Below are 12,854 nucleotides of genomic sequence, written 5' to 3' on the forward strand. Positions count from 1 at the left end.
TAATCTAGTCATCAAACAAGCTTTCTTTTATAGGGATGTTATATCCAATGAGGATTCCAATGACACAAATAAAGTTGTCAGTAATGATGATCAAGCTTTCATTCATAAAGATAAATTAGATGAATATATCAAAGAGGAATATTTTCGAGTCACCAACTCAACTGAGATTCTAGAAGACAACATTCATTCTTCATATTCTAAGGAGATCAAAGTCTTCCATCTAATAAATTGCCTTACAATAATGCCTAAATGACCAATATCATGAAGATACACAAGCTAAAAAGGTATGAAGAAGTTAAAGAAAATGAAGATTACGAAGAAGCTATGAATGAGGAATATAAGAGCATTCAAGCTAACAACACTTGTGAGCTGGTTAATTTACCTTTAAGTCCACTAATGGTAATAAGTGGATTTAGTAGATGAACTAAAAAGTGATGGAAGTATCAACATATACAAAGCGACATTGGTAGCAAAAGATTTTTCCTCCCAGAAGGATGGCATTAACTACGAGGGGAAAACTTTACATTAACTGGTAAGCTTAACACTATCAAGTTGATTGTATCTCTTTTAGCACACTTTATTTGGCCTCAATATCAAATGGATGTGAAAATAACCTTCTTATATGAGGATCTCAAATAAGAAGTGTACATGGATCAACTTGAAGCGTTTGTTATATCCAAAGTCAAGATGATAAATGATAAAATAGACCCTTTATAGCTTGAAACAAGCTCCACAAGTCTAGTACTTCAAGATTCATACACACTTAACATTCAAGGGTTTGTGAAAACATGTCAAATTCTAACATGGATATCAAACAAGATAAGAAAGGTAGGCCCATCATTTTTATCCTATATGAGATGGCATTATTATCATAAGAAATAATGATGAAATTATTATTTCTTGTGAATTCAAGGATTTCATCAATTTAAGGTTGGGGTTTAGAAATTTGGATGAAAAAACCATTCTTACTTAAATAAAAATTACCATAGATATTTTGAAAATGTTTAGCCTGGAAGAGTCAACGCCCATTTCAACTCTAATGGAATTCAGTGTCAAGCTTGATAAGATAAATCCAACTCCAAATGTTGATGTAGCATTATATAGGTTACTTATTGGAAATCCAATTGATCATACTACCTTGTGGCTTGCTATTTCTTAATTGAGCATTGTAATGCATATTCTTGTACTAACCTAGAGAGAGTCAAAGCCGCCTAAATGAATACTTCGCTATATCAAAGGAACTTTGAATCAAGTACTAATGAATGCACACAATGTAAGAATTTAAAGTTAGTTAGCTATGCACATAGTGACTGGGCTAGTGCTAAAACTATCATAAAATTCAGGTTAGGATATTTCCTCTCACTCAGGATCAAGGTGATGATCTCATCTCTTGGAGTAGTAAGAAGCAATACAAAGCTATCATCAATGTAGAGCATGCGAAACTATTTGGCTTAGAAGAATTACAAGGAACATCGGATTAGAGCTTAACACCCTATAGACTAACAATCAAAGTTCAATCAAACTGGCTAAATATTATTTTATAATCGAATAAAACACATAGAGATACAACATTTTATTAGTGATGAAAAATATGAAATAGAACTTATATATTGTCTAACCACTAAGCAAATGGCAGATATCTTGATAAAACCTCTTGGTAAAATCAAACAAGAGGAACTGACAATCTTGCTTAGAATAAAGGAAAATCCACCACTCACATCATCAAGGATGATTATTGAAATATTTATAATGAATTAGTAGATTTCAACCTCAATAAATCAAAGGTAGAACATATTAAAGTGGACTTTCATGTTAGCACACTCGGCTAAATTGGTTTGTCCTTTTGTTGACTTTGCACCACCCACCTACATGGCAATCATATATTGTTGACTTGTGATAACTTCCCTTGATAGTTATATTATTGATAACTTTCCGTGATAGTGGCACATGGAATTATCTTGACTTGGTATGGCTCCTACTCTCTACACAAGTGCTTCTATTCCACCTCCCCCACATGCCTCATGACTTTAGAATGTCTTAATACATTGTTTGTTGATACATTTCTAGTTGTGTGTGAGAGCTACACCCTTCATATGTGTAACTTGTACTTGTAATTTTTTTAATATGAGAGATTATCTTCATTGGTTTCATTTGCAAATGATTGTAACATGCAATCTCTAGCTATGCACTCTATTAATTCATTTTAGGGTATGTGTGTGACATTCATTTTAGGAATTGATTGGCTGCATTGAGGAATGTATTGGTGTAGGTAAAAAGTCCTTAAGTGTAATTTTCACGGTTCAAAACCGAGAAAAACTGGTAGTGTAAAAAAAATGTCATTTAGTGTAATTTTCATGGCTCAAATTGAGAAAAACTGGTTGTAATTTTGCCCGCCCTTGAATTTAAAGATTCAAAATTCAAAATTTTAGTTTAACGTGTACATTTTTCCAGTAAAAACTCGTAGAGCTTGAAGGTCATCCTTTTTTTCATTGGCTAGGAAAAAAGTTTATTTTTGATACTGGGTGTGTAGGCTTGCCATATATGTGAGGCGTGGGATTTTTGGGATTTCTATCCGGCCTCACATGGTGCTCTCGAGGTATGCTTGGACGCCCCGAATTCTTTGCACCTATATGGGAGTACCTTGAGGTGGAGTAATGTGGCCTAGCCCGACCTCTCCTACCTTCGTTTAGATACAAGACAACTTGTGGGCAAGGGATCCCGTGCCTCGGATACCCGCAATATAGTTGGGTCCATGAGGGGGACAAATAGGTTTGCTTTCATTTGGTTTCATTTCGTTTCTCACTCTCATTTCCTTTGGTTTCATTTGATCCATTGCTCACTTGTCGTCCCCCAGCCTGCGTTCTTCTTCTCCACAGTGCCCTCGGTCATGGAACTGCCGTCGTGAGCTCATCGCAACCCCCATCTATGCAGATGATCTCTTGCATACCCATTTCCGGCCTTGATTTCGCTCCTCCAACAGTAGGAAGAAGAGGTCGAGATTAGCGTTTGCAGAGAGCTCCGTGAGTAGAGAGTTTAGGGTTTTGATCAGAACCTTCGGCAGCACTATCCAAGCATTACAGGCCTTAATGAGCCTTCCCCCATGTTCATGGATAGCGACTACCGTCGCGTGGCCGATGGATCCACCATGCCCATGGACATAGACCCGTCCCACTATGGCGGTTCTGTGTACAGCAGTGAGGGTTCCAACCATTTCACAGCTTCATCAATAGCCATGCTCATCCCTGACCGTCCCAAGGGTGCCTCCGGAGATCACAGCGGGATGCAGAACAAAAGTGCACCATCACCCACACATGCCCTCGGTGAGGATGCCCTTTCGATTGCCCTCATGGATGTCAGATACCCTACTGAGGGGCTCCAGGGCTATGATGAATGGACCATTGATCTGAGGCGGCTCAGCATGGGCCCAGCATTTGCTCAGGGTGCCTTTGGCCGGCTCTACAGGGGGACCTACAATGGTGAGGATATTGCAGTGAAGATCCTTGAAAGGCCTGAGAATAATCTGGAGAGAGCTCAGTTCCTGGAGAATCAGTTTTCCAAGGAGGTCTCCATGCTTGCAACGCTGCAACATGATAACGTGGTGCGCTTCATTGGTGCATGTAGAAAGCCTTTGGTGTGGTGCATTGCTACCGAGTATGCCAAAGGGGGTTCCCTGAGAATGTTTCTTGCCCTGAGGCGCATAATACCCTTGCGACTTGCCGTGAAATATGCTCTTGATGTCGCCCGAGGGATGGAATATCTGCACAGCTTCGGGGTCATCCATAGAGACTTGAAATCAGACAACCTGTTGATTGCTGACAAGTCAATAAAGATTGCGGATTTTGGAGTAGCAAGGATTGAGGTGCAGACTGAAGGCATGACTCCAGAAACAGGAACTTATCGTTGGATGGCACCGTAAGCACTCCTACTTCTCTTGCAACATGGTTGAAAGGGATAGAGTCTGCTTTAAAGAAATTTTGAAGTATTACTCACTTGTCATGTCTTGATCATGTCAAAACGTTTGTCTTTAATCAAATTTGATATCAAACATATGTCGCTAGTACTTACATGCCTCCACAATGACACATCCTTGCCCCCTCTTGCGATGATGTTATCACAGCTCTTAAGGTTTTTCTCTAGGCCAGTGAAAGGTTATTGGAAATGATTGGTCATACAATAGAGGAGGTGATGGGTGCAACATCGAGTTCCCTCCTCCAGGTGAGGCTAGTATATACTTAAAATGAGGTTCCATTTGAGGTGTCTTATCGTTGATGCCTAGCTGGGCAAGAACTGGGGTTGCTATGGCCATAGTCAGGTTTGGTTTAGTTATGGTAAGAGCAGATATTTTGGAGAACAGACATGGATCTTTTATCATCTGAGGACAAAGCATTATATAAGTCACTAGTAGGGCAGTAGTTGTTTCAATGTGTGGTTTAGTAGTAACATATTTTGCTCTTCTAGAGGTTGGTGGTCTAGAGGTGGCATGAATAATGGACTCTGGGGGGTGGTGGCAGTTAGGAGATTTTACTTCCAATCCATTGCAAGATGACAAGCATGCCATGACTCCTATAGCTTTACAGCAGTCAGTAGACTGAAGCATGGTCGTAGCCCCGGCTTTGGATGTTAAACTACTTACATCATTACCGAGGTGATTAGCCATGCTATTGATGGAGTTCTACATGAGCTGCAAGATAAATGATGCAGAGCGCAGATATTCCATCTATGATAAATTGCCTTTGGTAGTTTCCATGCTTTTGAAACCTGGGAACAGCAGCTTTGTGGAGGGAAGTGTTTATGGCCATCTGGCTCCATTGTGCCCTCAAACCATGCCCAATGCCTAGTGGAGTGACGATCAGGTATGAATTTTGCAACAACAAGGGCACTCGTGATCGAGCAAAGAGTTGAGCAAAGAGATGCCTTTACATTCTCCTCAGAGGTCTTTAGCAGGAACAGTATAGCTGCCGCCATTTTCACTCCATGGAGATACTCTGTTAGGAACCCAGCATCCTTGTCACGATTCTGAGGATTTAGGCCATGGTAGTTGAAGGCAGCAAGGAACTTCGGGAGTTTGTGATGGCTGGTTTTCCAAGTGGGCCTCCTTGCTGCTTGACATACATGGTGCTTTAACAAGGTTCACTGGGTATTTTCACAACAGAGAATTGATTTTACAGGCTAAGATGTAGGAAGATGTGTATGACTAAGTGTCTCATTGTGTTGCTTGCCAGGAGGTGAAGTCTATCATGAGAAGCAGGGTATGCCCCAACCTTTGGAGCGTCCACATTATACTTTTGAGCTATCATCCATGGACTGTCACACAAATGCCAGCCAGAACTAGGTAAACATAACACCACTTGTCAAGTGTAGATTGGACTCCATATGAGGCAGCATTCAAGAAGCAGTTCCAATCTTTCTTGTCGGAGCCAACCACCACATGAAGTTATATTATGGAATCGTCAAAGCAAGGATTGCTATACCAGACACGACTCAGGCAACTTATGTGGAATGGAGTACATCAATACTGGAAAGACACATCTGAAACAGTCAAATGGAAGAGGTCTGAGAGAATATTGTTTTTAATCTAAGTCTCTTTTGATTCAGATGTGGGTAGTTACAGTACAAAAAAGGCCAACAAGTGACTTAACAGTGAGATCAATAAGAGAGAAAGATTGGAAAAAGGATATTGAGTCAGTCAGGCTCACTTTTAGAGGATCTAAAGCTTCCAAAGGGGTTGTGGACCAGTTATGGTTATTTTGACCAGCTTTGCTGTTTCTGACTGTTTGTTGGGGTTGAATTCTGCCCCGTTTGAGCAATTTTTTTAAACTAGAGTTGATTAGATTGACACATATTTGCTGGGTGTTCCATGAAACACATTTCATACATTTTTTTGTACAAGGAGGAAGAGAGGCTAGAGGGAGGGGGGGGGGAGGGGAGTGCACAGGTGGGAGGGTAAGGGGGGAGAAATTTACAGGCCGCAAATAAAACCCAGATTTGCCCTTCAAACATTTAGCAGATCCTGTTGAATGATAGAACATACACGAAATGCATCATCTGTTTTTCACTTGAGTTAGAAAAAGGAGAATTTGGAGATTCGGGGGAAAATCAGGAAAGTTGAAAGATTTGGAGAAATTGGGGAATTGGAATATTTAGGAAATTGGAGAATTTGGTGTAATTGAGGAATAGTAATTGGGACCGCTCGGCTTTGACCAGTGTTGACTAGGGTTTGACCAGCATAGACCAAGGTTCAACCAGCGTTTTTTAATTTGATTTGAGCAGTATTGACATGTTTGTTGCAGTTATGTAGAGTTCTGACCAGCATTGACCAAGGTTTGATTATCCTTCTTTACTTGGCATACAAGAGCTGCCATCGCTATTGGGCTGCAGCTGTGATTTTTAGCTGCAAAGGCTCTAGATTTGCCACTGCTTTTCTATCGTGAGAGCATTTCTTTCTAGACCATGGGTCTGTTCAAGCCAGAGCAAACTCCACGTTTCATTACTTTGATATCTTGAAATAATGAAAGAGAGACATTTTTGGTCATCTTCAAACATGCTTCTTGGGTAAAGTGGGAGTTTGAGATTGTTGACATCAAAAAGTCAAGCTTGTGCGTTGCTATTGTATCTGATATAGGTGTAGCTGGTGTTCCTTCACGCAATTCTGTCTAAAGTGCAATTGAATAATAGGAAAATAGAGAGCAATGGAAGACTTAGAGAATTCAGTTTCTTTTACTACTGCTGTATTCTCACACTTTTTCACCGATAGTTTGGAAGACTGGGCTAAAGAGTGGATTTGCCCTATCAATGCTTATTCTTTCTATCTTTAGCGGTGCATTTACCCTATCAACTACTTATTTGCCGTACTAATTATTTCTATTTGCTACTTCCCTTAGTGCTAGGCTTCATTATGGCTGAGTCTGCCGTGCATCTCCGGAGGTTTGACAGAAACTCAGTACGAAGGGCTTTGTGTGAATATATGCTCTTATGTGTGTGTGTGTGTGTGTGTGTGGAGTGTGTGTGTGAGAGCATATCTTGATACAGAGTTCTACACCCACTATTGGTCACCGATGACGTTAGTGGGGATGTCGTAGTATCTAGTCCATACTATGCATAATGGAGTTGATAGTTATATAGTCTTGTGGGTTGACTACCGTGAGTATATAACATGCTCGTTCCTAAAAGGTGAATTTGGGCATGTTCTTGGATTCATCTAGGTATATATAAGGAGTGGATGCTTGCTTATTTGTCGCTTGCTTGCTTGTTGCATTGTGTGTATGCAGGGAAATGATACAGTGCCGGTCTTACAATAACAAGGTGGACGTGTACAGCTTTGGTATAGTATTGTGGGAGCTCATAACTGGGAACCTTCCTTTCCAAAATATGACTGCAGTCCAAGCAGCATTTGCAGTTGTAAATAAAGGCACGAGGCCAACAATACCCACAGATTGTGCCCCTGTTCTTTCAGAAATCATGACTCGCTGCTGGGATGCAAATCCTGAAGTGAGGCCGGCCTTTACAGAAGTTGTTAGACTTCTAGAAGAGGCCCAGCAGCTCATTATGAAAACGGTGGGGACTGCCATGTTCCGAAGGTGTGGCTGTTTGGCACCCCCTCTTACTATGGAGTAGTTCTTCACTTTTTTTGTATATTATGTTCTTTCATAAAAACAGAAGCAATGTGTCGAAGCTATTTGCAAGAATTGGCTGTGCATTGTCTTCACACCTCTTAAAGCTGGGGGGATGTTTTTGCTATGAAATTTGTACATGGCAGAATACTTGCTGCCTATTTGTATTTTTATATTTTCGGATTTATAAACCAATAAAATGCCCTTGTGAGGAAAACAAACATCATAGCTCAACCTGCAGTCTACAGCATGCAAAACTCAATATTGTCTTCTTAGGTCTGCAGATTTCACAAGCATTCCGCTGCCCATGGCAGATGTGAACAGTCATGGCAGCTAGATGGGGTGTGCAATGGTCTGGGGGGCTGGTTCACATGGAGTGGACAAGAATTAACATCCCCTTTACACATCAGCAAGTGCAAGTAATCCAGGTGTAATGTTCAAATGTTTGATTCCTGAAAAGGGCACATTTTGTCTGGTGTCGACCTTGCAGGTGGCCTGTTCATGCCAGGCATGATTATCTTCGCTCGTGCCTGTGAGACAGCATTGCATTGGTGACTTGCTCCCAGCCAGACCACTTTTTGTTTGCCTTGCCAAGATGATTCCTACACATGGACACTTGTTAACCGGACTGTGCGAGTTCCAGGATGGCTGCTGGTGGATCTCATCTCACCACTTTTAGTTTTATACTAATAAGTAGGATTGGTTATACTTCCTAATAGATATTGTAGTGTTAATGCTCGGGTTTGGAAAAAGGAGGTTGGGGAATGGAATGTATTTTAGTGATTGAACTAAAGTATGCTATTGAATGTAAACATTGACCTGCTTGTTCAATGAAACCTTTCCATCTTTCGAGGAAAAATTAATATAATGTGATGTCAATTGAAGCCCTTAAAGACTTGAAAGACACACCTGAAAAGAACTCCAGAGGGTTCTTAGAATTATGTTGAGTACTCATTGGTTAAGGTTTCTTGTGTGCAAAATCAAAATTTTAACTAGGGTCACTCTGATGGGCAGTACATTGTTTCTTTATATCTTGAGTTGCCTCTCAACAATAAGGATCATGGTCTACTCTAATTGATTTTGTGGAGTTCAATAACTCAATTCTTAAGATTTGTCTAATCTCTTTTGGTGATTTACTGTAAGCTTCTCCCATCCTTGTAGTGGATAAGATCACATAAACTCATTTAACTATAAAGTTTGATGAATCATGAGAAGTGAATACGTGTAAAGAATTTTAATTGAGCTTCGCTGATGATGATGATTTTTAATTTTTATGCTCTTTATTACAAAGTGGTTTGCTAAGAGATTTTGAAAGGTCTTGTTCTTATGTTCAATGTTGAATGATATCAATCGCATGTGGTATGCTTGCTTGGCTATGATGCAAGGAAAAGTTCATGTTTATATGTATGCATGTAAATACACATGTATTTCTGTCTTTTACATATATATTTCAAGGATTTAGCAACTTGCAACTCCTCCAGACTAGCCACCGAACCCTGTAAGGCTCTTCGTACGTACATTGTGACTCTTTTCAACTACCCGAAGCACCTCAAAGTTTAGGTGTACACCGTCGTATAGTGTGAAATACCACTCATGCTCATGGCATTGCTCCCTTCCCTTGTGGATATAGACTTTGTACACAATATTGGTGGCTCTCATAGGTTCCATAGGCTAATTGTCAACTTCCCGTCGATGATAGTATATTTTCTTTCTTTCTTCTCTCTCTCTCTCTCTCTCGAACTCACACACACACACACACACACACACACACACACACACACACATGTTTGTATACATGTTACACATATTTTTCTCTAAAATGTACTTGTGCATGCATGCATGTATGAGGCACACACTCTCGCACACACTTGTTTGTGTGTATGTGACACATCTTTCTTTGTTGCATATTCCTATGTGTGCATGTATGAGAGGAGGAGAGAAAATAAATTTATATTGATGTGATATATGTGACATAATACATACCATAAAGACCATGTCAATAAATTTGTTGCCTAGCAAAAGAGAAAAGAACCATACTAATCAATTAGTAGATCTATGATGCGCAATATAGAAAACAATAATCTAGGTGTGGTTTTTATGTTTGTTTGGATTTGGGTCTTGGAGTAGACATGCAAAATTCTCCAATCACAGTTTTTTCCTTGTGATAGACTATTCACTTGAATTATTTAAGAGTTGCTTTGGCTCTAACTAATTATGCATTCTTTTGCTTGAGCTCATTCCTCTGTAATCTTAATCTTACTGAGGATTAGGATTACAGAGAAAGACTATTCACTTGAATTCTCTTCGAGTTGCTTTGGCTATGACTAATTCTGCATTCTTTTGCTTGAGCTCATTCCTCTGTAATCCCCATCTTTGTGACTAATTTTGCATTATTTTGCTTGAGCTCATTCCTTTATAATCCCCATCTTTGTGCCTTGAAGTTTATTTGACTTTTATAGAATCCTAGTGATTATTGCATGATTATCTTGTTGATAAATTTTGGAAAATATTAGCTCTCGATCAATCATAGTTCAAGGTTTGGTTTACCTACATTCTCCCATATTTCATATGAAAGCAAGTTGTGACTTACCCCTATACAATGCTAGAATATTGGTTGAGGTAGAGATCTGAACCCTTAGCCTACTTAGTTTGATCTCTAAGTCCTCATCTTTTAGAGAGGTGAGAGCAGGCATATTCACATGTAATGTTCTCACTAGCCTTTAGCTTCATCTCAAGTCTCACCAAGCCCTCTGGAGTGATCTCCGTGACTTTGAATGGTCCCATACCCCACTATTTTAACTTTTTTATTTTGTTAAAACAAACCCCAAGATTCCCTTCCTTAAGTTCCTTTTTCTTGACATTTTGGTTAACAAACTTTGCTCTTCAATGGAACTTCTCTACCATCAACCCCCACGTGATGATATTAATCTGGTTTTGTCCATTTTTTCCACATTTATTAATCTTTCAACCATCGTGTTTCAGTTAGTTATTCACTAACTGCTGCAATTTTCAAGCTTGGCACTAGGTATTCCATAGGCATCACAATGTCTACTCCATATGCCAACCAAAAAGGTTTAAATCCACCAATTGCAACTTTGTAGGATGTGTGATAGGCCGAAACTGCAACCGTCCAATCTTCTTACAAAGACGATTGAGCTAGCCTCAATCGTCTTTGTAAGAATTGCACATAACATTTTATTAGTGGTTTTGACTTGGTCATTGGAATGTGGGTAATAAGGCGACAATTTTTGTTGGAGAGACCAAGAAACCCTTCAAGTGAGGCACTCAGTTACCTCATTGGCAAAGTGTGATACTTGATCGCTTACAAGTTCTAACGGGCATCAAATATAGAAATGACCTACTCATAAAAGAATTTGGCCGTGGTTATGAGTGTCACTCTCCCTAGAGGGTTTGGACTCTACCCATTTAGTGAAATAGTGAGTTGTCCCATATTAATGTAACATGACTGATATGTCCTATGAAGTCAAATTGCCATTTTGTAAAAGGTTGTGTGATTATAATTGGTGTGAGCAACATTCTATCTTTTTGTTATGGCACATTAAATCATTGACACTCCTCACATCCTCTTTGATAAATTCTACGGTGGCATCACCAAACAATGTTGTCCACCATCATGCTTGGAGAACCTTGCATCATGCAGTTACCTTGCTACTAGTAAGATGTCTCCTATAATTCTAGAGTGTTCTTCTTCTAAGATATTCATAAATTCACCTCTCTTATGTATCTATTTTTAGCATATTATCTTTATAGTTGTCTTGCTATCAATTAGTAAGGTGAAGCTAGCTTGATAAGCCACCGCATCTTATCCATATTCAATGGGCGATTTTCCAAAAAAACCATCAGAAAGGTATTGTGATATTTTATCGCTTCATTTCAGGTACCAGATCTAACTTAAATAAATAAGCATTTGGAAGATCGTCTCATTAATGCTGATGGCAGGTTCACCATTAGTAATTTGATAAAAAAGGTCAGCTAAAACATATTGGGATCCCTTTCTTACAATGATTGTAAAGTCGAATTCCAAAGCAAAAAACAACCATCATCCTGTTATGTGTCCCGTTCTACATGGATTGTTTAAAAAATATAATAAAGCTCAATTGTATACGTAGAATACAAACTTATTTTGACAAAAAGATAATGATATTTCTTCATAGTGTATATCATGGTCAATCGTTATTTTTTTGTGGTGGTATAGTTTAGTTCATCATCATCACGTTGTAGTCCAATTTGTATTCCCCTAGTTATGTTAACACACATCCAGGTGTAAAATTTAAAGCATTAGTGTGTACATGAAAGATCAAATCCTAATTAGGTATCTTAGTTGGGTGGTCATAATATAGAATGCACTAGCCAATGCATTCTTAAGCTCATTACATGCTTTTTGACATTCTCTTATGTCCCTTTAAAGACTATTAATAGTCGATATTATCACTTTGGAATTTTTGCATAGAATAAACCTTGAATAATACCCAACTACATGGCCCATAATCTATATCCCTTTGAGGTTTGTTGGGATAATGATTCCGAGATGAGTTTGACTTTATTTCCATGGAAATGCCATTTTTGGACACAATATATCCGAGGTTTACTCCATGCTTTACCTAGAATTGGCATTTCAATGGGTTTAAGGATATCCGATATAATTGGTACCTTAGAAACACCTTTCTTAAGCAAGATAGATTGCCTTTCCATCTAGAGTGAGCACAAACAAATCATTAGAGTAAGGATATTCGATATAATTGGTACCTTAGAAACACCTTTCTTAAGCAAGCTAGATTGCTTTCCATCTAGAGTGAGCGCAAAAAAATTATTATGAAGACTTCTAAAACCACTTTTACAAGTAGTATATGCACATTAACCATTGAAATGTGGTAGGAGCATTTGTTAATTCAAAGCGCATGACACTATAGGTAACCAATTGTTCTACCCATTGTGGTAAATGCAGTCTTATGCTAATCTTCTAGAGGAATAGACACTTGATTATATACCGAGAAACTATCCAAGAAGATGTAAGCTTCTTCTCTGGCCACTCTGTGTAAGACATGAGTCTATGTAGAGGGCAAAGGACAATGTTCTTCGTATGTTTCAACATCGACATTCTTTAACTCTACACATACCCTCAAATTTATTATTTTTATTTTGGAAAGAAACCTGATCTCATAAATAAATCCTACAATAATGAGTTTATTAATATCCTCCTTTACAATTGTTTACAATTCCTGA

At 38.9% G+C, this 12,854-nt stretch overlaps 1 protein-coding gene across 1 annotated transcript; it reads left to right on the top strand.

Moving 5' to 3' along the window:
- The first annotated feature begins 2,817 nt into the window (after positions 1 to 2,817).
- On the top strand, positions 2,818 to 7,828 carry LOC147605476 (serine/threonine-protein kinase STY13-like). Its single transcript, XM_086793316.1, has 2 exons — positions 2,818 to 3,912; positions 7,269 to 7,828. Exons 1-2 carry the CDS (start codon positions 3,101 to 3,103, stop codon positions 7,612 to 7,614), a joined length of 1,158 nt encoding a protein of 385 aa, XP_086649442.1. The 5' UTR covers positions 2,818 to 3,100; the 3' UTR covers positions 7,615 to 7,828.
- The last annotated feature ends 5,026 nt before the right edge of the window (positions 7,829 to 12,854 follow it).

Source organism: Cibotium barometz, chromosome 59 (genome assembly GCF_041138505.1).
Source record: "Cibotium barometz isolate CiBa-2024 chromosome 59, ASM4113850v1, whole genome shotgun sequence".
NCBI lineage: Eukaryota > Viridiplantae > Streptophyta > Polypodiopsida > Cyatheales > Cibotiaceae > Cibotium > Cibotium barometz.